The sequence below is a fragment of the Hyla sarda genome, chromosome 10 (assembly GCF_029499605.1).
Source record: "Hyla sarda isolate aHylSar1 chromosome 10, aHylSar1.hap1, whole genome shotgun sequence".
Lineage (NCBI taxonomy): Eukaryota > Metazoa > Chordata > Amphibia > Anura > Hylidae > Hyla > Hyla sarda.
This window is the reverse complement of record NC_079198.1, coordinates 120282893-120307578: the sequence shown is the minus strand read 5'-3', so window position 1 is coordinate 120307578 and position 24686 is coordinate 120282893. Positions and strand designations below refer to the sequence as shown.

At 45.3% G+C, this 24686-nt stretch overlaps 1 protein-coding gene across 15 annotated transcripts in view; it reads left to right on the top strand.

The window, feature by feature from the left end:
* KIF1B (kinesin family member 1B) overlaps window positions 1–24686 on the top strand; it is a 213454-nt gene that overhangs the window by 27998 nt on the left and 160770 nt on the right. For all 15 annotated transcript variants that reach the window (XM_056543037.1, XM_056543038.1, XM_056543028.1 and 12 more), the window contains exon 2: window positions 9522–9719. In XM_056543037.1, the coding sequence (XP_056399012.1) occupies window positions 9614–9719 (106 nt within the window). In that variant the 5' untranslated portion in view covers window positions 9522–9613. The remainder of the gene's footprint in view (window positions 1–9521; window positions 9720–24686) is intronic.

Here is a 24686-nt window from a genome sequence, read left to right as displayed (position 1 = left end):
TTTAACTTTCTGGAGCCAGTTGATATAAATTTTTTATTTTTTTTTCCTGAAATAGCCCTTTAATCCCGAGACATGAGTCTTTTTGTTTGCTGTTAAAAATAAATATTGGGGTGAAAATTACAGAAGAATTGTGAGAAAACCGTCGCACACAGGTACAGACACTATATTATGGATTACACTAACTTTACAGCCCCTGTAGCATAGTCAAATAAAATGTTTTGCTGGAATACCCCTTTAAGTACAAAAGACTAAATGTACGTCTTGGTGCCCTGGTATTTAATGTACCAGAACATACATTTACTTCCTAAGCAGCATTCTGTCTATGTAGCGAGCTCAGCAGCCGGGACCTTGCCGGTAAGAGTGGACATCAGTAATCCCCGCCATTAACCCTTTAGATGCGATGAGCAGTTCTGATCACGGCATCTAAAGTAGTTGCAGTACTTGGATACACTCGTTGGACCGCCCGCAGCACGATCATAGCGGGGTCTGATGAGTGAAGATGGCAGCCGGAGCTCTCCTTACCTGCTCTTTGCCGCTCTAGGGATCATCTTGTATAGTCTACCCACAGAGGCAGGCTAAACAAGCAGATTGCCGATATTACTGATCACTGCTCTGCCAATGGATAGCACTGAAAAGTAATAGTAATCCAAAGACTGCTATAAATGGTCACATGTCATCCTTAGTTTGATAAAAAAGAGAATATCCGCATGTAGAATCTCTTTGCAGACATTTCCCTAAATGCAGAGAAACGGCATGACATGCCGGCGCCAGGACCGCTCTGGAATGCGCCGACTCGTAGACTGCAGTGCATTTCCATGCGTTGTCCACAGAAAGAATAGACATGTCTATTAAAATTTCCCCGCCAGATGTTTCCGGTGCAGAAATTCTGCTATGTCAAGAGCGCAGCAGAATCCCATTGAAATCAATGGGACTCTGCTGCTGCGGAATCCCGTGTGAACAGAGCCTAAGGGTCTATTCAGACGGCAAAATGTCTGCACATCTGCACCAATTCTGCTTCCACATTCATTTGGGTGGTTTCTGGCTTGTGCGGAATCCGCGTGCTGAAATTCTGAAGTGTGCATGGGAGTGCGGTGTCCCATTGAAGTCTATTGGGCTTTTAAGGGGTATTCCAGATTCGCTCCTACTCTTAACAGATAATGGCTGATCAGGATGCAAAACTGGATCAGCATTATGAATCCTTTCGTATCTTAACCAATAATGTGGCTGAAACAAATTATTTCCATATAGTGTAGTTTAGGGTGAGGTCCGGGGTTGGTATAAATCGGATCGCTGTCCTTCAGCTGCCTCCATATCGCTGATCTCTTCTGTCCTCTTGGCTTCCTGCGTCACATACCACAAGCCGGGTCATTGACATTACACAAGCTGCTCCTGGCGGGTGACAAAACTTTCCTCTCTAGCACAGATATTAATAAATAATGCCAGGCGCTGGCACGGATATATTTAGATTCAGCGTGCAGGGGAAGGGGTCATAATATGGAAGACATGATACAGGGGGTAGAGATGGGGCAGTTCTAGCTTTAGGATGCATTTATACTTACCGTATCTGCTGTGGGTTTTCTGCTGTGATGAACAATTTATTTTTATTGATTTAACGTTTTCAAATCTACAGTATGTGTAAACGTGCCCTTAACCATTAAGGACCAAGGGCATACAGGTACGCCTTCACTCCCTGGTACTTAAGGACCAAGGGCGTACCTGTACACCCGTGGGAATTTCGGTCCCCGCCGCGCTTGCTGTGACCACAATGCTCTCTGCTGACACCTCTGTCCATTTTAGGAACTGTCCATAGCAGGAGAGGTTTGCTATGGGAATTTGCTCCTACTCTGGACAGTTCCTAAAATGGACAGAGGTGTCAGCAGAGAGCACTGTGGTCACAAAGAAAGGAAATTCAAAAAGAATAAAAAAAGTACTGGAAGGATTAAGATTTTTTTTTTTTAAAGAAATAATTTACAAATCTGTTTAACTTTCTGGCACTAGTTGATTTAAAAAAAAAAAAAAATTCCAGTGGAGTACCCCTTTAACATAGCCTTAGCTCTGCTCCATTAGGAAAGAGCTATGTTCACAATGGGCGTAAATGTACGTCCTGGTACCTAACAGACCAGGATGTACATTTACGTACTGGGCGACAATCCAACTATGAAGTGACCGCAGCAACTGGAATCTCGCCGTTAACAGCGGCCATCAGTGATGCAGCTGATGCCTGCTATTAACCCTTTAGATGCTGTGATCAATACTGATCAGTGCAACTAAAGTAGTTGCGGTATTTAGATACACTTATTGGACCAACCGCAGCGCGATTTCAGGTGTCCGATGAGTGAAAATGGCAGGAGAAAGGACTTCCACGGAATGGTGGGGGATATTGGCGCTGACCAAGATCGGACATGTACGGTGAGTAGAAGAATTTTTATTAAAATGCGATGCGTTTCACCTCGCTTGCGCGGCTTCATCAGGCAACTTGCCTGATGAAGCCGCGCAAGCGCGGTGAAACGCTTTGCATTTTAATAAAAATTCTTCTACTCACCGTACATGTCCGATCTTAGTCAGCGCCAATATCCCCCACCATTCCGTGGAAGTCCTTTCTCCTGTCATGTTACGTCCAGATTGGGGAGGCTGCAGACCAGACTTATCCACTCACCCACCCAGACCATTGTTGTGTGTTTGTGAGCTCACACAACCGCCTTCGGTAAGGGTCTCACAGTATTTTAAACCTGAACCCTGCAGTGGCGATTTTTTACGCTATGGAGCGCTCTTCCTTCTTGTTTTAGCGATGAGTGAAAATGGCGGTCGTGGGTCTCCTTGCCACTCAAGGGATCTTGTATAGTCTGCCAACAGAGGCAGGCTATGCAAGTAGATCTCTGATAATACTGATCATTGCTACGCATAGCTCTCCCCTACGTACAGGCATAGTTGTTCCCTAATGGAGCAGAGCTCCCGTTGTAAAGAGTGGAGAAGGAACAGGGCAGCAACCTGATCCTCTGAGACAGTACGGATGGATTTCGGACCCCCATAGACTCCAGTAGACAATGTAACTAAACTGAAGTCTCTTATCATAGCTGTGTCCTAATGGAGCAGAGCTAAGGCTGTGTTCACACATTGCATTATCTGGTTGCATTTTTGGCATGATTCCCCCGAAATCGCGCTAAAAATGACGCAACGCGGTAACGCAACTTTGTGGACGCATCCCTGGGGGAAACCAAACGCCCATCATTGTCAGAATATTACCTGGGGTAGGAAACAAACACAGAATATGTTCAGCTCTCACCCCTAGCCTGCAGCGCCCAGACCGGCGTGGGCAGTGCCTAGTATGCAGAAATCAAGAACAAAGGGATGTCCAGCGCAGGTAAGTGGCAACGGGATGCTTTATTACGGTACTTCAGCACATAGGTGACAGCGATACAGGTGACGCGTTTCGGCCCTGGAGTTGGGCCTTGGTCATACAGTATGACGCGTTTCGGCCCTGGAGTTGGGCCTTAGTCATACAGTATGACGCGTTTCGGCCCTGGAGTTGGGCCTTGGTCATACAATATGACGCGTTTTGGCCCTGGAGTTGGGCCTTGGTCATACAGTATGACGCGTTTTGGCCCTGGAGTTGGGCCTTAGTCATACAGTATGACGCGTTTTGGCCCTGGAGTTGGGCCTTAGTCATACAGTATGACACGTTTCGGCCCTGGAGTTGGGCCTTAGTCATACAGTATGACGCGTTTCGGCCCTGGAGTTGGGCCTTGGTCATACAGTATGACGCGTTTTGGCCCTGGAGTTGGGCCTTGGTCATACAGTATGACGCGTTTTGGCCCTGGAGTTGGGCCTTAGTCATACAGTATGACACGTTTCGGCCCTGGAGTTGGGCCTTGGTCATACAGTATGACACGTTTCGGCCCTGGAGTTGGGCCTTGGTCATACAGTATGACACGTTTTGGCCCTGGAGTTGGGCCTTGGTCATACAGTATGACGCGTTTCGGCCCTGGAGTTGGGCCTTGGTCATACAGTATGACGCGTTTCGGCCCTGGAGTTGGGCCTTGGTCATACAGTATGACGCGTTTTGGCCCTGGAGTTGGGCCTTGGTCATACAGTATGACGCGTTTTGGCCCTGGAGTTGGGCCTTGGTCATTCAGTATGACGCGTTTTGGCCCTGGAGTTGGGCCTTGGTCATACAGTATGACGCGTTTTGGCCCTGGAGTTGGGCCTTGGTTATACAGTATGACGCGTTTTGGCCCTGGAGTTGGGCCTTAGTCATACAGTATGACCCGTTTTGGCCCTGGAGTTGGGCCTTAGTCATACAGTATGACGCGTTTCGGCCCTGGAGTTGGGCCTTAGTCATACAGTATGACTAAGGCCCAACTCCAGGGCCGAAACGCGTCACCTGTATCGTTGTGCTGAAGTACCGTGATAAAGCATCCCGTTGCCACTTACCTGCGCTGGACATCCCTTTGTTCTTGATTATTATCTGGGGTATATGTGAACAAGAAAGCCCACCTGCATGTGGTTTCCTCGTAGCGTAGAGTAGATACCCCCCCCCCCCCCCCCCCTATTTTAAGAACCATTTCTCCTCCATTCAGCATAAGGGATATTCAATACCGAGGCAGAACATGATTCCCGATGCTGACTTCACGAAGAAGACTGTAGGAGACGTGACATGACTGTGCAGAACATCCAGACACCCTTATAGAATGCATCTTCTGCAGCGCTCGGGTACCTGACCCAGACTGTATACGTAAAACAGATGCAAAAAAATTAAAATAAAAAAAGGCAAAAAATGACCCAGGGACATTGCCCGAGCTTACTGTGTGAAGGGGCTGGAGGAATTTTATTTTTGCTTCAGAGTGCGATTCCGCGGAGACATGAATGGTGGAGGTTTACGAGCTGGAAATGTTCCGGCTGTTTTCAGCGGACAATGGAGAAACAATGACTTTGTCTCCATGAGGTGGGGGCTGCTCAGGAAGAATGGCTGTGGACCCCCTCCTGGGCTATTGAAGCCCCTCCGTTTAGGTCCTGGGGTATGCAGATCCCTGGAGAGAGAGGAATCCTATTCCTGGATACAAGAATGTTTTCTTAAAGAGAGAATTTTTCTAAGGCAGCGGTCTCCCAAACTGTGGACCTCCAGCTGTTGCAAAACTACAACTCCCGGCACGCCCAGACAGCCAACGGCTGTCTGGGCGTGCCGGGAGTTGTAGTTTTGCAACAGCTGGAGGTCCACAGTTTGGGAGACCACTTCTCTAAGGTCTGTTTAATTTTCTCATCTTAGGGTGCGTTCACACAGCCGCCTGTCACCGTTTTATTTTTTATTTTATTTTTATCCCCGTTTCGGTTGCGTTCTTGCAGGCTATAAACTGATTAAAAACGGTTTAAAAAAAAAAAATCCCAGTCATGTCAATGGGATTTTTTTTTTTTTTTTACAATACGTTTACATCCGTTTCGTACCCATTTGCACTCATTTCCGTTTTTTTTTCTTTTCGACGGCAGAAAAAATGGCACATGCAGTATTTTTCCTCCCGTCAAAAAAAGGAAGAAAAAAACGCATACGGTAAATGTAACATTGAAGTCTTTCGGAAACGGATGAGCCTTTAATGTCATCAGTTTGCCTCCGTTTTTTCAATCCGTTTCGTGATCCGTTTTTACTTCTGAGCATGCTCAGAATTTTTCCAATTTTTTTTTTTTTTGAGGGGTTTATTAACTGAAAAATAACTGATACAAACGGATAACATCCGTTTGCATCAGTTATTGTCAGTTTTTTTTTTTCAAAGTCTGTTTTTTTTTTTTTGTTTTTGGACGTTAGAAGAACGGGACGGGTCTGGACGGCCGTGTGAACGCAGCCTTAAAGACCTAAAAATATCTGTCTCTAAGAAAGCTGGGTGACAGCTACAGGGGTGTCACCAAGTCTTCGGGGAGAACTTTTGTCCCCCTCCAAAATCCTTGTGACTATCTAGTGTTCACCTTAGATGTTTGACAACTTTTCATCTTCCTCTCTCAATACTCTGATCTACTATCCAGCATATAAAAATGGCCGACACAATACAGAGGTAGATTTTCTACTTGGGCGAGTTGGAGAATGATAATTGGCCGTGACTACTTTCTCATCGTAGTATCGGCGGCGGGGGTGGGCGGGGGTTGGAATCGGGGCCCTGCTAATGTCTGACGCGTTACGCAATGCTGAGATTTTTTTCGTGACCCAAATTTATTTCGGTGAATAAAGGGACCTAATCCTATTGTGCTCCATACACAGGAGGAGCTGAGCGCTTGTCTCTGTGATCTCCAAGAGGCTTCTGAGGAGCTTTTGAAGTCTGGGAAGCAAAGCGGAAGGAGATCTTTTATTTTTATTTATTTATTTTTTTATTTTATTTCTCCCCAGATCCGTAGACATTGTTATCCGGCACTCATGGGTGAAGGTGGTGGGTGTAAGAATGTGGGCCATTGCGGATATCAGTATATTCCTTGAGGGTCTATTCACTGGTTCCAGAAAGTTTAAACAGATTTGTAAATTACTTCTATTAAAAAATCTTAATCCTTCCAGTACTTATTAGCTGCTGAATACTACAGAGGAAATTCTTTTCTTTTTGGAACACAGAGCTCTCTGCTGACATCATGACCACAGTGCTCTCTGCTGACACCTCTGTCCATTTTAGGGACTGTCCAGAGCAGCATATGTTTGCTATGGGGATTTTCTCCTACTCTGGACAGTTCTTAAAATGGACAGAGATGTCAGCAGAGAGCACTGTGCTTGTGATGTCAGCAGAGAGCACTGTGTTCCAAAAAGAAAAGAATTTCCTCTGTAGTATTCAACAGCTAATAAGTACTGGAAGGATTAAGACTTTTTAATAGAAGTAATTTACAAATCTGTTTAACTTTCTGGAACCAGTTGATTTAAAAAAATAAATAAATAAATTAAATAAAGTTTTCCACCTGAGTACCCCTTTAATGGTTATTCACACGTACAGTATTCTGCGCAGATTTGATGCGCAGAATTTCAAGCTGTGTTCATTTTACATTGAAATCTGCAGCAGAAAATCATGCGCGTCAAATCTGCACAGAATACTGTACGTGTGAATAACCATTAAAGGGGTACTCAGGTGGAAAACTTTATTTATTTATTTATTTTAAATCAACTGGTTCCAGAAAGTTAAACAGATTTGTAAATTACTTCTATTAAAAAATCTTAATCTTTCCAGTACTTATTAGCTGCTGAATACTACAGAGGAAATTATTTTCTTTTTGAAACACAGCACAGTGCTCTCTGCTGACATCTCTGTCCATTTTAAGAACTGTCCAGAGTAGGAGAAAATCCCCATAGCAAACATATGCTGCTCTGGATAGTTCCTAAAATGGACAGAGATGTCAGCAGAGAGCACTGTGCTCGTGATGTCAGCAGAGAGCGCTGTGTTCCAAAAGTAAAGAATTTCCTCTGTAGTATTCAACAGCTAATAAGTACTTGAAGGATTAAGGTTTTTTAATAGAAGTAATTTACAAATCTGTTTAACTTTCTGGCACCAGTTGATTTAAAAAAAAAAAAAAATACTTTTCCACCGGAGTACCCCTTTAATCTGATATATATATATAGTTTCTATATGATAAGAACATGTATATCCTAGATTAATGTTCCGCAACTAAGGCTGGGTTCACACCACGTTTTTGCAATACAGTTCCCGTATCAGATTTTTTATGTAAAAACGGATTCCTCAAAACCTGACTAAACGAGTGTACAAATTTTAACCCGTATGGGGTTTTGGAAAATGATGTCCGTTTGCAATTTTTTTTAAAAGGAAAAAATAAAAAAGTATATGTTTTTAACTTTTCATTCCATTCAGTGTGCATTGGCCATGTGCAATTTCAATAACCGTATTGTGCAAACCGGATGGAACCGTATGCATTTACGGTTCTAATTGATTACCATGTTGAAGGAACCATATACGGTTTCACTAAGATTTTTGACCCGGACAAAAAAAACGTGGTAGGCTACGGTTTTCGGTACAGGGGGAAAATAACCGACAAAACCGTAGAAGTCGCAAAAAGTACACAACCGGATGCCTCTGTTGTTTGGACCCTTAAAGGGCTACTCTACTGGCCAGCTTGGAACTAAGTGTTCTGAATGTTGTTTTCGTGCTGCGGGGGTCGGCCACCGCAGCACGAAAACAGCGTTCAGAACATTTAGTTCCATGCTGGCCAGTGGAGTACCCCTTTAACAGGTTGAAGCACAATGTGGTGTGCACATAGCCTAACAGTCCATGGAGTTATTAATGGAGGGCTTCTGGGTTGGGACCCCCATGTTGACTCCCCTGACTGAAGCATGACGTTGTGGTCTGATCTCATCCAATTTGTGCCCCCTTTCATAATGGACCAGCAATGGGACACTATCACTCATTGTAGTCTATATTTACCTTTATATGCCATAGACCAGCACTGGTGACCATTATATGCCATAGACCAGCACTGGTGACCATTATATGTCATAGACCTGCACTGGTGACCATTATATGCCATAGACCAGCACTGGTGATCATTATATGCCATAGACCAGCACTGGTGACCATTATATGCCATAGACCAGCACTGGTGACCATTATATGCCATAGACCAGCACTGGTGACCATTATATGCCATAGACCAGCACTGGTGACCATTATATGCCATAGACCAGCACTGGTGACCATTATATGCCATAGACCAGCACTGGTGACCATTATATGCCATAGACCAGCACTGGTGACCATTATATGCCATAGACCAGCACTGGTGACCATTATATGCCATAGACCAGCACTGGTGACCATTATATGCCATAGACCAGCACTGGTGACCATTATATGCCATAGACCAGCACTGGTGACCATTATATGCCATAGACCAGCACTGGTGACCATTATATGCCATAGACCAGCACTGGTGACCATTATATGCCATAGACCAGCACTGGTGACCATTATATGCCATAGACCAGCACTGGTGACCATTATATGCCATAGACCAGCACTGGTGACCATTATATGCCATAGACCAGCACTGGTGACCATTATATGCCATAGACCAGCACTGGTGACCATTATATGCCATAGACCAGCACTGGGGACTGGTGCAGGGCAACAGCTGTCCTGGCTTGCTGGGAGTTGTGCCGGTTTGAAGACCACTGACCATGAACTGGAAAATGTATGATTGCTTGTATAGATTATTTATTAATTTATTTGTCTATTTATGTATTATAATTTATTTTGCTGTTGACCATTAATGACCCGTAAATCTTTCCCATGGCCGTATTTCCGGTTGCAGATTGTAAATGCTGCGTCAGGTCGGCACGGTTGTGATAAGGTTTTAGGAGATGCCTGTATTGTGCGCACAGTTTTCTTAACCCGTTGTTGACCTTTCCCTATAGGACAATAGTTCCTGATCAGATACAATCAGACTTCCCCCTCAGACCTATCTGCTGCGTTGTGTTGTTACTGTCTTGTTACAATGTTGTCATTGTGTTAAGCTTTCAATTATTAATGTCACATTGTTCCATTTTTGTTTTCCAGAATGAGGACCTGAGATTTATCAACCCCCTCCCTCCCCCCACCAGACTTTCAGTTTTATTTATCCAATTGGCACATCCCTCCCGCCGACCACCATGTCGGGCGCGTCTGTGAAAGTGGCCGTTCGGGTTCGCCCGTTCAACTCCAGGGAACTCGGCAAGGAATCAAAATGCATCATCCAGATGCAGGGAAATTCAACCAGTAAGTACAAGCATCACCTATACATCTTCACAGAGGTGACATCATCTCCCGGGCCATTTTGGGGACTGAATAAAGATATATGTACGGCCTTGAACACCGTTTTATAGTTTGTATATGAAAATCTAAATAACAAGTTAAGTGACTTTGTGAATACGTTACAGAATATAGTCCAAAGCTCTCAAATATGTCATCAGTCAGCATAGCCGAGCTCCTGTAGTGCAGACCGGCAAGGAGTGGACATTACGGCACACAGTGCCTGGGATAGAGATAGCACTTGGGTGCTGGTAGATTTTGGCTCAGGAGTATAATACAGGATATAACTCAGTATCAGTACAGGATAAGTAATGTAATGTATGTACACAGTGACCTCACCAGCAGAATAGTGAGTATAGCTCAGGAGTATAATACAGGATATAAATCGAGATTTTCCTAGCTAATGTGACGGAAAATATAAGTTATATGAAGACAGGAGGCGAGTATCTTGCATTAATCTTTCTTTTATTAATGCCCATAGCAGAATTTTATTAAAATAATGTATTTAATATAACTTTTTGAAAAAAAACTACAACTCCCAGCAGCCCTTGCGCCTTCCTCCTCCCATTTCCTGTTGACTGGTGCTATAAATGAGGCTGCTGGACGATCCACTTCCTCTTTCTTGCTGCGATGTCTAGACCGACAACTTAGTCCTGGAACACCGCCATGAAGCATAGCTCCGACTCAGGAACCCTTGAACAAACGGCCAACCGGGCCGTGAACCTTCTGACCATCTGGATCAGGAACTCTGTAAGAACAACAGGAACCGAACATTTCAGCTTCCACTGCCACGAAGACGTCGTCGACCATTCTGTTCAGTATCCTAAAAAGAAACATAAACATCATCATAGGGTGGGTCGGGAGGGAAGATACTCGCCTCCTGTCTTCATATAACTTATATTTTCCGTCACATTAGCTAGGAAAATCTCGATTTATATATCAGACAGGAGGCTCATATCTTGCAAGTTTAAAGCTTAACAAGTATAGACAACAGAAAATAGTAATGCAAGACAAATCAGAGTACCGCCACGGATACGTGTTCCTCCGGTCTAAAATAAAATTGACGAAAAGTCGTCTCTGACGACCAATCGGCGGCCAATAAGAGGTCCGCGAGTGAACCTCCTGAGGAAACCACTTTAGTGGCCATAGCCCCTCTAGCAGAGTGGGCCCCGAACAAGGAAACGTCGATGCCCGCCATAGACATGGCCGACCGCACCCACCTGGCCAGCGTGGCCGAACTGACTGGAAGATGGGGCTTCACATAGGATAATAAAAGTTGAGTATGAGATAGTGAACGTAAGGTCGCTGTCCGCGCCTCGTACGCTTGGAGACAACGTACTACACAAAGCTGAGGATGAGTCGGAAAAGAAGGGTAAAAGACTGATTGAAGTCCCGTCTTGGTCCTCCGAACAACCGAGAACCGGACACCTTCAGGCGAAAATTGTCGCCTAGAGATGTCCAATGCTCTAACATCCGACACCCGTTTAATGGAAACCAGACAAAGTAGTGTAGTCAATTTGAACGACAAAAATTTTAAGGATAGCGCTTCATTGGCATCCCAGGAGGTAAAGAAGTCTAATACTCGGGAGACATCCCAAGTCGATTGATATCGAGGACGGGGAGGACGTTTAAATTTCACTCCCCGCAATAATCTGCACATTAACGGATGTTTGCCAACCGGTAGAGAATCCACCGGACAGTGATATGCCGATATGGCAGATCTGTAAACATTCAAAGAACTGTAAGATTTTCCGGCCTCAAAGGCATCTGCCATATAGTTGACTATGATGGGAACAGGTGCTTGAACGGGATCAACCTGTCGTTGATCACACCAACGAACCCATAAGTACCAGGCTGATCGATACGCCGATCTAGTCCCTGGGGCCCAGGCCAGGGCGAGGAGGTCTCTAGCTGATTGTGAAAGGTCGCTACCAGCGTCTGGGACCCCGAAACCAACCACACGAGGAGTGGAAGCTTGCCTTCCTGGATCAACGGATGGGGTTTCCCGATCGGATTCGTGAGAAGTAGAGGTGTGCAGGGAATCAATCGGGGATAGTCGATGGACATCCCTAGGAGAAGGGGAAACCACGGTTGCGTGGGCCACCAAGGAGTGATCAGAACCACTGTCGCTCTCTGAGTTGTTACTTGTAGCAGAACTCTGGTAATCATCTGGAATGGGGGAAACGCATAGTGAGTCCCCTGCGGCCACACTTGACGAAAAGCGTCCACTGCTGACGCTTCCGGGTCCGGCCTCCAGCTGTAAAAGCGGGGTAATTGCCGGTTGAGACGAGAGGCAAAAAGATCCATATGTAAGGGACCCCAAAGTTCTCGAATCATGAGAAACACAGATCGATCGAGCGTCCAATCGCTGTAATCGACTAGGTAACGGGAATTCCAATCCGCTACCGAGTTGGATATACCTGGTAGGTATTCCGCCACTGGGATGATGTCCCTGGATAGGCAAAAATGCCAGAAGTCTGACGCAATGTTCGCCAGAATCCTGGATCTCGTGCCTCCAAGGCGATTGAGATATTGCACTGCCGCCACATTGTCCATGCGTAATAACACGCAGCAATTGGATCTGTGTGGAAGAAAACTCCTGATTGCAAAGAATGCCGCCAGTAATTCCAGTGCGTTGATATGGAGAAGAGATTCGTCTTCTGACCAACTCCCTCCTGTTGTGGCTCGACCACAGCGTGCCCCCCAACCATGTCGACTCGCATCGGACTCTATGATGATGTCTGGGCAGGAGTTGAATATAGTTTTGCCGTTCCATTCGACGGCATGGCGTAGCCACCAGTGTAACTCCGTCACTGCCTCCGGGCAGAGAGCAATCTCGTCTGCGTAGCGTAAACCCTGGCGAAGATGGAGGATCTTGAGCCTCTGAAGTGCCCGATAATGGAGCGGGGCCGGAAAGATTGCTTGAATGGAAGCCGCCAACAGGCCGACTATTCGAGCAATCATCCGTAACGACGCTTGACCTTTGCGCAACACAGCCCTGATTTCTTTGCGAATCAGGGCTAGCTTGGCATTGGGTAAACGTAGTACTGCTTGTTCGGTATCCACCAGGAAACCTAGAAATTCCATCGATCTTGAAGGAATCAGAATGGACTTTTTGTCGTTGATCAGGAACCCTAGTTCCTTCAACAACCCCACAGTCCACTGACTGTGCAACAAGACTTGTGCTCTGGAACTTGCCATGATCAGTAAGTCGTCCAGATAAATAATTAGTCGCACCCCTCTGCTTCTGAGAGTCGCTACTACCGGCTTGAGCAACTTTGTGAAGCACCAAGGGGCCGATGATAATCCGAATGGCAGGCAGGTGAACTGCCACATTCTGTCTCTCCACAGAAACCTTAGGAAAGGTTGGGAGGATGGGTGCATGGGGACGGTGAGATACGCGTCCTTCAGATCGACCTTCACTAACCAGTCGCCCGGCCATAAGAGGTCGCGTAACAGGTGGATACCCTCCATCTTGAAGTGACGGTAAGTCACGTGTTGATTCAGGTCTCTTAGGTTGATCACAGGGCGATAGCCGCCATCCTTTTTCTTGACAAGGAATAAATTGCTGATAAACCCTGGGGAGAGGGGGTCCACCTCCTGTACTGCATTTTTTGTTACAAGCTCCTGAAGCTCGGTGTCTATGAGTGTCATGTTTTGGGACGAAAAGTGAATGGGATGTGGCTTGACGTTCAGTACTGGAAGGGACTGAAAATCTATCTGGTAACCCTTTACCGTATTGATGATCCAAGCGTCTGCCGTAATCATGGACCAGACGTGGATAAAATACTTCAGTCTGCCCCCCACAAGTGTTTGTGATAGTGTAAGAGGATGTATACTCACCGGCTGACGGACGGGATCTGGGGAAACCTCGGCCTCCACGTCCCCTCCAGGGGCGTCCACGTGGTGGAAAGAAGGGGGCAGGTTGTGCCACCGGCAAGGTGTATGACTGCTGAGCAGGAGCGTACGGCTGTGGATTTGGTCTAGCGTAGGGCCTGAAGTAGGCAGTGCGGCCGGCAGAGCGCCCTCTCCCTCTGCCGGCCTTGCCAAAAACCTTAGGGTTAGCACCCGATTTTTTCAATGAATTCTGAGCCTTATCAAGGCTAGTAAATAAGGACACAAATTTATTTATATTCTTGATCAAATCCTCGCCGAAGAGAAGGCCTTCAGCAGAAGGGCCCGGTTCATTCTCAGCAAGGTGCGACAATTGAGGTTCCAATTTCATTAATATGGACCTTCTGCGTTCAATAGAACAAGTTGTGTTGGCGCTGCCGAGCATGCATATAGCACGCTGGGCCCATCCTCTTAGCTGCCCTAAATCTACCGGCTGGGAGGTAGAGGCTGCCTGTTCCGACAGGTTTAAAATTTTAGTAAGCGGGCCCAGGAGGTCTAAGATCCGATCCTGTATTACCTTGAACGAACGTTCAATTCCTTTTTTGGAGTACTTGCCGGAGCGGGTTAAATATTTCATCAGGACCGGATCTATTTCCGGTGTTTGTGCCACTTTCTTGGCCACATATGGTCTGGGGCACTCTGATCGCAATTTGTTGCGATTGGACCGATCCAGTGCTTTTCTGGTCCAAAACTCTATATAGTCCGCAACTTGCGGTAATGGGGCCCAATCCCCTGACCGGGGATGAGTGATAGCCTCCGGACTAAAGAACGGTTGTCCGAGTGTATCTAATACCGTCTCGGAAGGTATGTCGAGATTGGCGTTAGAATTTTCTGCTAAGAACCCCGCATCCTCTTTGTCAGAGTCGGAGTCCGTGGCCTCGGCCACCTCAGAGACTTCTGACGACTCATCCTCTGATGTGTCGTACGAGTCTGGTTTTGTCCTTCTATTGGACTTATGCCTCTTTGTAACGGTCTCCTTGAGGCCCAAGGGTCGGTCGTATTCAGGATGTGGGGTTTGACAGGCCGGAGTGGGTCCTGTCATGGACATATTATTTTCTTCCCCTGCCGGGGAGTCGAGTTGTTCATTAATATGTTTGCGCTTGGAAAGCGCTTTGCCCCTATTAGGTTTCTCTCCAGAGACTGAGGGTTTAATAGAGGGCTGTATGGTTGAGGCTAATGCAGCTTGGACAGACCTATTTATAAGGTCTTGTATCTGAGTAGCCGTCATTAACTGGGAGGCTTCTAACTCAATATGCTCCTCAGTACCGGCCATGATAGGGGCAGTATGTTTGTTGTTTTCACCAGCCATATCTAGTGTAGGCTATCAAGTAGCACTAAGATATTCAAAATGAATCTGTAGTGGACCTCACTATGAGCTCCACAAGCTATTGAATAGGTATATATTATAAGCTGGTTATGATTGGAAACAGCTTAGAGTCAACGGTACAATTAATTGCAGGCTAAAGGTTAGCACCTAACAGGATCCTGTCAGTATTCTGTGACCGGACTGTGAAAACTACCTGGGGAGATGGTAATTGACCAAAACGCTGACCACCACAAAATTGCTGCCGTTCCTCTCGTCGCTCGCACCACACTGGCGACGGGGAGAGGAGGCGGCAACTAGTTACAGCGGTCCCAGGCGAAATCTCACGAGAACTCGGCAGGGAGCGCTGTGATTGGTGGAGTGGTGTTAGCAAAGCGCGTCAGAAGATGCGCGTTAGAATAGGAAACGCCCTCCTCCCCTCCTTCCCGGCGAACAAGAAGCTCAGTGGCGGGAAGGAGTGAGGAAAAGCGCGCGAAGAAGCTCAAAATGGCGCCGGTAAGCCACAAGAGAGGGTGGGAGGAAGGGGGAGATAGACGGAAAAGAATTCCGTGTCTCGCCCTACAGAGGTAAGCCGGAACTCACCGGCCACCGGCAAAATCCCTAAGGGACAAACAGTTAGAATATGACCGATATAGATAAAAGGAAAATATATATAAAAAGGAAATAATTGAGAATATAATGATAGATAGGAAGAATTAATGAGAAAAGAGATGAATTTGAATAGTCAGAAACTTATAGAAAACATATACATTCAGTGTACTTATCTGTCTGCCATGAGCAGAAAGAAAGAGGAAGTGGATCGTCCAGCAGCCTCATTTATAGCACCAGTCAACAGGAAATGGGAGGAGGAAGGCGCAAGGGCTGCTGGGAGTTGTAGTTTTTTTTCAAAAAGTTATATTAAATACATTATTTTAATAAAATTCTGCTATGGGCATTAATAAAAGAAAGATTAATGCAAGATATGAGCCTCCTGTCTGATATATAACTCAGGATCAGTACAGGATAAGTAATGTAATGTATGTACACAGTGACCTCACCAGCAGAATAGTGAGTACAGCTCTGGAGTATAATACAGGATATAACTCAGGATCAGTACAGGATAAGTAATGTAATGTATGTATACAGTGATCTCACCAGCAGAATAGTGAGTACAGCTCTGGAGTATAATACAGGATATAACTCAGGATCAGTACAGGATAAGTAATATAATGTATGTACACAGTGATCTCACCAGCAGAATAGTGAGTACAGCTCAGGAGAATAATACAGGATATAACTCAGGATCAGTACAGGATAAGTAATGTAATGTATGTACACAGTGACCTCACCAGCAGAATAGTGAGTACAGCTCTGGAGTATAATACAGGATATAACTCAGGATCAGTACAGGATAAGTAATATAATGTATGTACACAGTGATCTCACCAGCAGAATAGTGAGTACAGCTCAGGAGTATAATACAGGATATAACTCAGGATCAGTACAGGATAAGTAATATAATGTATGTACACAGTGACCTCACCAGCAGAATAGTGAGTGCAGCCCTGGAGTATAATACAAGCTGTAAATCAGTCAGTACAAGAGAGGGAATGTAATGTATTCACAAGTAACTTAACCCATTTATCAGATTGCCCCCTTCTCAGGATATATTGCTTTGCTGCAGAAATACAGCTTGTCCCTTTATATTCCAGCCATTACGATGTCCCAGTGTTAAGTGTCTATTGCTTCCTTGTTCTGCATGCAGCCTGCATAAATCCCGCAGTTCTCAGGCTCCCTCACTGAATGCGCCCGTCTCCTCCCTGCCCTGGGCAATTGTTATCAGACGGGACACAGACTAGTTACTGCATACAAACCACACAAACCAGGCGCGCCGCAGCCTGGACTTTGCTCTTCTTTATCAGTATAGTAGGGACTGACCTGACTTATGTTGGGCTTAAAAGGTCATCAGGAATGAGAAAATCCTGCCTGTTTTCTTCCAAAAACAGCACCACCCATGTTTTCAGGTTCTGTGTGTTATTACAACTTGGCTCCATTCACTTCAATAAGAACTGAGCTGCAATACCACACCCAAACTGAAGACAGGGGTGGAGCTGTTTCTGATGAAAAGCAGCTATGTTTTTCTAATCTTATGTAACTCCTTTAAAGGGGTACTCCGGTGAGAAACTTTTTATTTTTATTTTAAATCAACTGGTGCCAGAAAGTTAAGCAGATTTGTAAATTACTTCAATTAAAAAAATCTTAATCCTTCCTGTACTTATTAGCTGCTGAATACTACAGCAGAATTTATTTTCTTTTTGAAACACAGAGCTCTCTGCTGACATCATGAGCTCAGTGCTCTCTGCTGACATCTCTGTTCATTTTAGGAACTGTCCAGAACAGCATATGTTTGCTATGGGGATTTCCTTTTACTCTGGACAGTTCCTTAAATGGACAGAGGTGTCAGCAGAGAGCACTGTGGTCATGATGTCAGCAGAGAGCTCTGTGTTTCAAACGGAAAATAATTTCCACTGTAGCATTCAGCAGCTAATAAGTACTGGAAGGATTAAGATTTACAATTTACAAATCTGCTTAACTTTCTGGCACCAGTTGATTTAAAAAAAAAAAAAAATAATAAAGTTTTTCACTGGAGTACCCCTTTAATTGTTAAATAGTCCCAATGTATCGCTGAAAAAAAAAACGAAAAACTGTATGCAACGTGAACAGCAATTGGTATACATAGGGCATAGGAGAACTGAGTCTCCTGGGGAGACAATAGCAGTGGTCTTCAACCTGCGGACCTCCAGATGTTGCAAAACTACAACTCCCAGCATGCCCGGACAGCCGTTGGCTGTCCGGGTATGCTGGGTGTTGTAGTTTTGCAACATCTGGAGGTCCGCAGGTTGAAGACCACTGCAATAGAGCATTGTTGAAATTGAATTGCCAATGTGAATGATGCTCATGAACATGAGTAATTGTGTATCTCTCGGGAAGCTTTTTTTGGTTGCTATGGGTTACATCACCCCCCCCCCTTCTATCTCTATATTTGGTGAATGTATTTTCTTATTTTGGGAACGATATTTAGTAGAAGACAGTTGGAGGACCCTATCGTTAGTGTAGATTTTTGCGCAATGCAAAACCTGCTGCGCAAGTGTGTTTTTCCCAATTTCTGCGCAAAATATATTATTATGTTTATACATTTACGCAAATGGCAGGGAAACCCTGAATGGCGCAAAAAAATAATAAATAAATAAATAAAGCTCACACACATTCCTACGTCAGTTGGTCACTGGAGTACATTTGTTCCCAAAATTTTTGTGAAAATTACATTTTTGTACAAGTGATAAATTCCGCGCACAAACTAGTGCATCTTCTAACCACGCCAGTGCAGGCAACAATAAAGGAGATCTGCAGGATAGGGAATAAATGTTTGATCGCGGAGGGATCCCCCCGCAATCTCCTGTACGGTATCCGGCTCTGCCGCGGCTCTCCTGTGGAGGAGGCGCGTCGGCCACGGCAATCACCATGGCCGACACGCCCACTCCATGTATCTCTATGGGAGAGGCGGAGATGCAGCGTTCGTGCCTCTCCCATAGAGCTGTATGGAGGGGGGGCGTGTCATCGCCCTCAGTGAGGTCAACGTCACGCGCATTAGATGCGCAGAGCCGCAGCAATGCCGAGTACCCGTACGGGAGATGGCTGGGGATAGGGGATTAGTGTCTAAGCCGACTGTACTCCTTTAAATTAGTGCAAAATTAGATGATGATTTTGGTACAGGCCAATGCGCAAAATAAAAACACGCAATTTTGCAGTAAATGGTGTCTCCACAGTTGTCATCAGTGGCTGAGCAGAAGGGAAGGGGACTTTTTTTGTGGTCATTGTTCGAAGATAAAAGTTCATTCCTTGGGCTTTAATGTATGAAATTAAAGATTTTGCTACATTTTCTGCGTTATTTTATATATTCTAGCTTATTGCTAAGGCTGCTTTACACTATAATATTCTTCCGTTTTAAAGAGCCGTTATAATGTTCCGTTATGAAAAACCTTAAAAACGGCCGTTACAAAATCCCGTTAAAGTCTATGGGATTTTTACATTATCCATTTTAACCCATCATAGCCCGTTATTAATACCGGACGTTATTTTGCGACGGGAGAAAAAATAAAAATAGTGCATGTACCGTATTTTTTCCCGTTACAAATAACGTCCGTTATTAATAACGGGCTGTGACAGGTTAAAACGGATAATGTAAAAATCCCATAGACTTTAATGGGATTTTGTAATGGCCGTTTAATGGCCATTTTTAAGGGTTTTCATAACGGAACATTATAACGGCTCTTTAAACGGAACAACTTTATAGTGTGAAAGCCGCCTAAGATCTGTGCGACTCTGCTAAGATCTATAAGAGAGTTGTCATGGTGCTAAAAACAATGCAACTCCGCAGCGCTGAAAGACAAAGTCATCTCCGCTACTTCTCTATCCGGTTTATTTCACTGTGTAATCTGACAGTCGGAATGTAATATATTATTCCAGCGCAATCTAATGGACCGAATGAGAGGAAACCGCGTCGCGTGTTTATGGCAGAAGGTTACGTAAAAGCCAGTTTTAACGGGTTTCGCGCTTTAGTTGAGAACGAAATATTTACATGTGGCCTAAACTCTTGCGCTCATCCGTGTATCCTTCAGCATGTGATTTCTTGGTGTTTTTCAGGCTATTTAGGGCTCATACCAGAGTTAGGAAAGAATGCAGGAGAGATCGCAGCTCAGCGGTGGGAAGGGCCGAACCACACAGGAGCGCAGGCTGCCAAGTCTGTCAGGGCTGTGGTGGGTGTGAGGAGAGAGAGCGACATTGTGTCTGCTACTGTGTTACAATACGCTTTTTTACTACTTTTGTGTCGCTCTTATCCAGTGTTTCTCAACCAGCGTGCCTCTAGCTGTCCGAGCATGCTGGGGGTTGTAGTTTTGGAACAGCTGTAGGCACACTAGTTGGGAAACACTGATCTTAACTCAAGTATAGAATGACGCAACATCACAGTAGACTCAAATTCTCACACTGTTTTGTGTTTATAGCTCCTATGCAGCCTATGTGTTTCCATGGCAACAGACTACAAACAAACCCTGTGTAGTCTAAACTTGTAGTCAGGATATTTAACTCCCTTTAACTTCTACTTCTTGCTAAGATGTTAATAGAGGAGGGGGCACGTGGAAAAGCATTCCACATTTGATCCAGAATATTTTTTAGCCCTTTTTTTTAATCTTATTCTAACCTAAGGTTTTGATAAATGTAGCAGTTTTTTCCAAATATATATAATTATACAGTCATGGCCATAAATGTTGGTACCCCTGAAAATGAAGTATTTCTCACAGAATAGGATTGCAGTAACACATGTTTTGCTATACGCATGTTTATTCCCTTTGTGTGTATTGGAACTAAACCAAAAAAGGGAGGAAAAAACTGCAAATTGGACGTAATGTCACCAAACTCCAAAAATGAGCTGGACAAAATTATTGGCACCATTAACTTAATATTTGGTTGCACACCCTTTGGAAAAAATAACTGAAATCGGTCACTTCCTATAACAATCAATAAGCTTCTTGCACCTCTCAGCCGGAATGTTGGACCACTCTTCCTTTACAAACTGCTCCAGGTCTCTCTTATTGGAAGGCGCCTTTTCCCAACAGCAATTTTAAGATCTCTCCACAGGTGATCAATGGGATTTAGATCTGGACTCATTGCTGACACTTCAGAACTCTCCAGCGCTTTGTTGCCATCCATTTCTGGGGGCTTTGTGACGTATGTTTGGGGTCATTGTCCTACTGGAAGACCCAAGATCTGTGACGCAAACCCAGCTTTCTGACACTGGGCTGTACAGTGCGACCCAAAATCCGTTGGTAATCCTCAGATTTCATGATGCCTTGTACACATTCAAGGCCCCCAATGCCAGAGGCAACAAAACAACCCAAAACATCATTGACCTCCACCATATTTCACTGTAGGTACCGTCTTCTTTTCTTTGTAGGCCTCATTCCGTTTTCGATAAACAGTAGAATGATTTGCTTTAACAAAAAGCTCTATCTTGGTCTTATCTGTCCACAAGATGTTTTCCCAGAAGGATTTTAGCTTACTCAAGTTCATTTTGGCAAAATGTATTCTTTATTTTTTATGTCTCTGTGTCAGAAGTTGGGTCCTCCTTGGTCTCCTCCATAGTGGGGTCCTCCTGGGTCTCCTCCATAGTGGGGTCCTCCTGGGTCTCCTCCATAGCGTTTCATTTAAATTAAATGTCGACTGACAGTTTGCGCTGACACTGATGCTCCCTGAGCCTGCAGGACAGCTTGAACATCTTTGGAACTTGTTTGGGGCTGCTTATCCACCATCCAAACAATCCTGCGTTGACACCTTTCATCAATTTTTCTCTTGCGTCCACGCCCAGGGAGATTAGCTACAGTGCCATGGGTTGCAAACTTCTTGATTAATGTTGCACACTGTGGACAAAGGCAAATCTAGATCTCTAGAGATGGACTTGTAACCTTGAGATTGTTGATATGTTCCCCCAATTTTGGTTCTCAAACCCTCAGACAGTTCTTCTCTTTCTGTTGTCCATGCTTAGTGTGGCACACACAGATAAACAATGCAAAGACTAAGTGAACTTCTCTCCTTTTTATCTGCTTTCAGGTGTGATTTTTATATTACCCACACCTGTTACTTGCCCCAGGTGAGTTTAAAGGAGCATCACGCTGCTTGAAACAATCTTATTTTTCCACAATTTTGAAAGGGTGCCAATAATTTTGTCCAGACCATTTTTGGAGTTTGGTGACATTATGTCCAATTTACTTTTTTTCCTCCCTTTTTTGGTTTAGTTCCAATACACACAAAGGGAATAAACATGTGTATAGCAAAACATGTGTTACTGCAATCCTTTTCTGTGAGAAATACTTCATTTTCTATAAAAATTTCAGGGGTGCCAACATTTACGGGCAAGACTGAAAAAAAATAATAATACCGTATTTATCGGGGTATACCACGCACCGGCCTATAACACGCACCCTCATTTTACCAAGGATATTTGGGTAAAAAAAGTTTTTTACCCAAATATCCATGGTAAAATGAGGGTGCGCGTGTGCGCGTGTATACCCCGATACACCCCCAGGAAAGGCAGGGGGAGAGAGGCCGTCGCTGCCCGCTTCTCTACCCCTGCCTTTCCTCGGGTCTAGAGTGCTGCTGCCGGCCCTTCTCTCCCCCTGGCTATCGGCGCCACTGCCCGTTCTGTCCCCCTGACTATCGGTGCCGGCGCCGATAGCCAGGGGGAGAGAAGCGGCGCCGACAGCCAGGGGGAGAGAAGGGGCAGCGGCACCCATTGCCGGCGCCGCTGTCCCGTTGCCTCCCCCCATCCCCGGTGGCATAATTACCTGGGTCGGGTCTGCGCTGCTGCAGGCCTCCGGCGCGCATCCAGTGCGTCGTTGCTATGCACGGCGCGGCGCACTGACGTCATGCGCCGCGCAGTGCAGCGCATAGCAACGACGCCGGGGACGCACGCCGGAGGCCTGCAGCAGCGCGGACCCGACCCAGGTAATTATGCCACCGGGGATGGGGGGAGGCAACGGGACAGCGGCGCCGGCAATGGGTGCCGCTGCCCCTTCACTCCCCCTGGCTGTCGGCGCCGCTTCTCTCCCCCTGGCTATCGGCGCCGGCAATGGGGCGCCGGCACCGATAGTCAGGGGGACAGAACGGGCAGCGGCGCCGATAGCCAGGGGGAGAGAAGGGCCGGCAGCAGCGCTCTAGACCCCAGGAAAGGCAGGGGGAGAGAAGCGGGTAGCGACGGCCTCTCTTCCCCTGCCTTTCCTGGGGGTGTATCGGCGTATAACACGCACATAGACTTTAGGCTAAAAATTTTAGCCTAAAAAGTGTGTGTTATACGCCGATAAATACGGTATATATACATACACACACACATATATAATCTGTATTTATTTTTTAACAAAACAGAATACAAATACATATCGTTATCTATACTTTATTGTTCTAAAAAAAAAAAAATATATATATATATATATATATATATATATATATATATATATATATATATATACATACACACACACAAAGGGGATGAGTATTTGCCTCAGGGCGAGGCCACCACTCCTCGTGTAACGGAGCTTCAGAAGGCCATTAAGCACTCCGCAGGCATTCTGGGTAGGCGAATATGCAAAGCAGCTCATTACTTCACCTTTTCAGGTAATGTTCCCTGGTATCAGCTTAGCTCCTGTTAAGGAATCTAAAAAGCTGATCGGGATTTTATGCCAAGCCAGACTACTCCCCAAAAGGGAAGTTTCTACCCATCTGCAGACAGCTGTTTCGTGGTTTTTGCCACTCGTCAGTACAGAGCAGGGTGATCTGGCTTGGCTGAGGCAAATACTCATCCCCTTTAGCTGCTCTCTGGCCTCTTACCCCAGCCAAGCCAGATCACCCTGCTCTGTACTGACGAGTGGCAAAAAACACGAAACAGCTGTCTGCAGATGGGTAGAAACTTCCCTTTTGGGGAGTAGTCTGGCTTGGCATAAAATCCCGATCAGCTTTTTAGATTCCTTAACAGGAGCTAAGCTGATACCAGGGAACATTACCTGAAAAGGTGATGTAATGAGCTGCTTTGCATATTCCCCTATATATATACATATACATACACACTTTTTTGTATATTTTTATTTATTTGTTTATTCATTCTCTTTATTCTCCAGGGGTGGGGTAAATAGAAGAACAAAATTGCATATGTAATGATAGGTTTTTCTATTCGGTGTTGTTAATAAAAGAATAAATGGACATAAAATTTTATATATAAATAAATAAAATAATTCACATTTACTTTATGGTCAGGCATCCATTGTCTTTACTGTGCGTACAGCCCTCTGTCACATTTGATGCAGGAACGCCTCCTTGACAGGGCGAAGCCACCTGGGCAGGAAGGACCCCCCCCCCCCCCACTGTTCTGCATAACTCCCAACTGCGTGACCCTCACCCCTTCCCGCTGAGTCTGTATTGTAACCAGAGCTCGTGTTTTTTGCTCTGCACCGTGTGAAGATGACTATTACCCCTGAAATCCTCAGGAATATTGTTTGGCATGGAGCGGAGATCACACATCCTTTCGCAATGAGTCATGTCACTGTTTTGGTTTGCCATTTCCAAAAAAGAAGGGGGGGGGGGGGGCGACATTTGGGGTATTGGCGTCTCACACTTTTGATATCAGGGAGAACCTGTCATCACAGATACTCTGAAAATGGATATTGGTGTTCCCCATACTATGGCTCTCCAGCTTGTTGCATAACTGCAACTCCTATCATTACCCCGTCTGGTCTTATGGATGAGATTGGTCTACAGCTGTTGAAAAAAAACTACAACTCCTAGCATGCCCTTCCACCCGAAGGCTGTAGAGACAAATATTGTGGAGTGCTGCTGTGTAGAGTATTCTCCATCTGTGAGACCAGTTAAATCATGATGGGAGTTGTAGTTTTATAACAACTGCAGAGCTAAAGATTGGCGATTACTTCTCTAGAGCAGGGATCTCCAAATTGTGGCCCTTCAGATGTTGAAAAACTACAACTCCCAGCATGCCCGGACAGCCGTTGGCTGTCCGGGCATGCTGGGAGTTGTAGTTTTGCAACATCTGGAGGTCCGCAGGTTGAAGACTGCTGCTATTGTCTGCTTGCTGGGAGTTGTAGTTTTGCAATATAAGGAGGGCCACCATTTGGAGA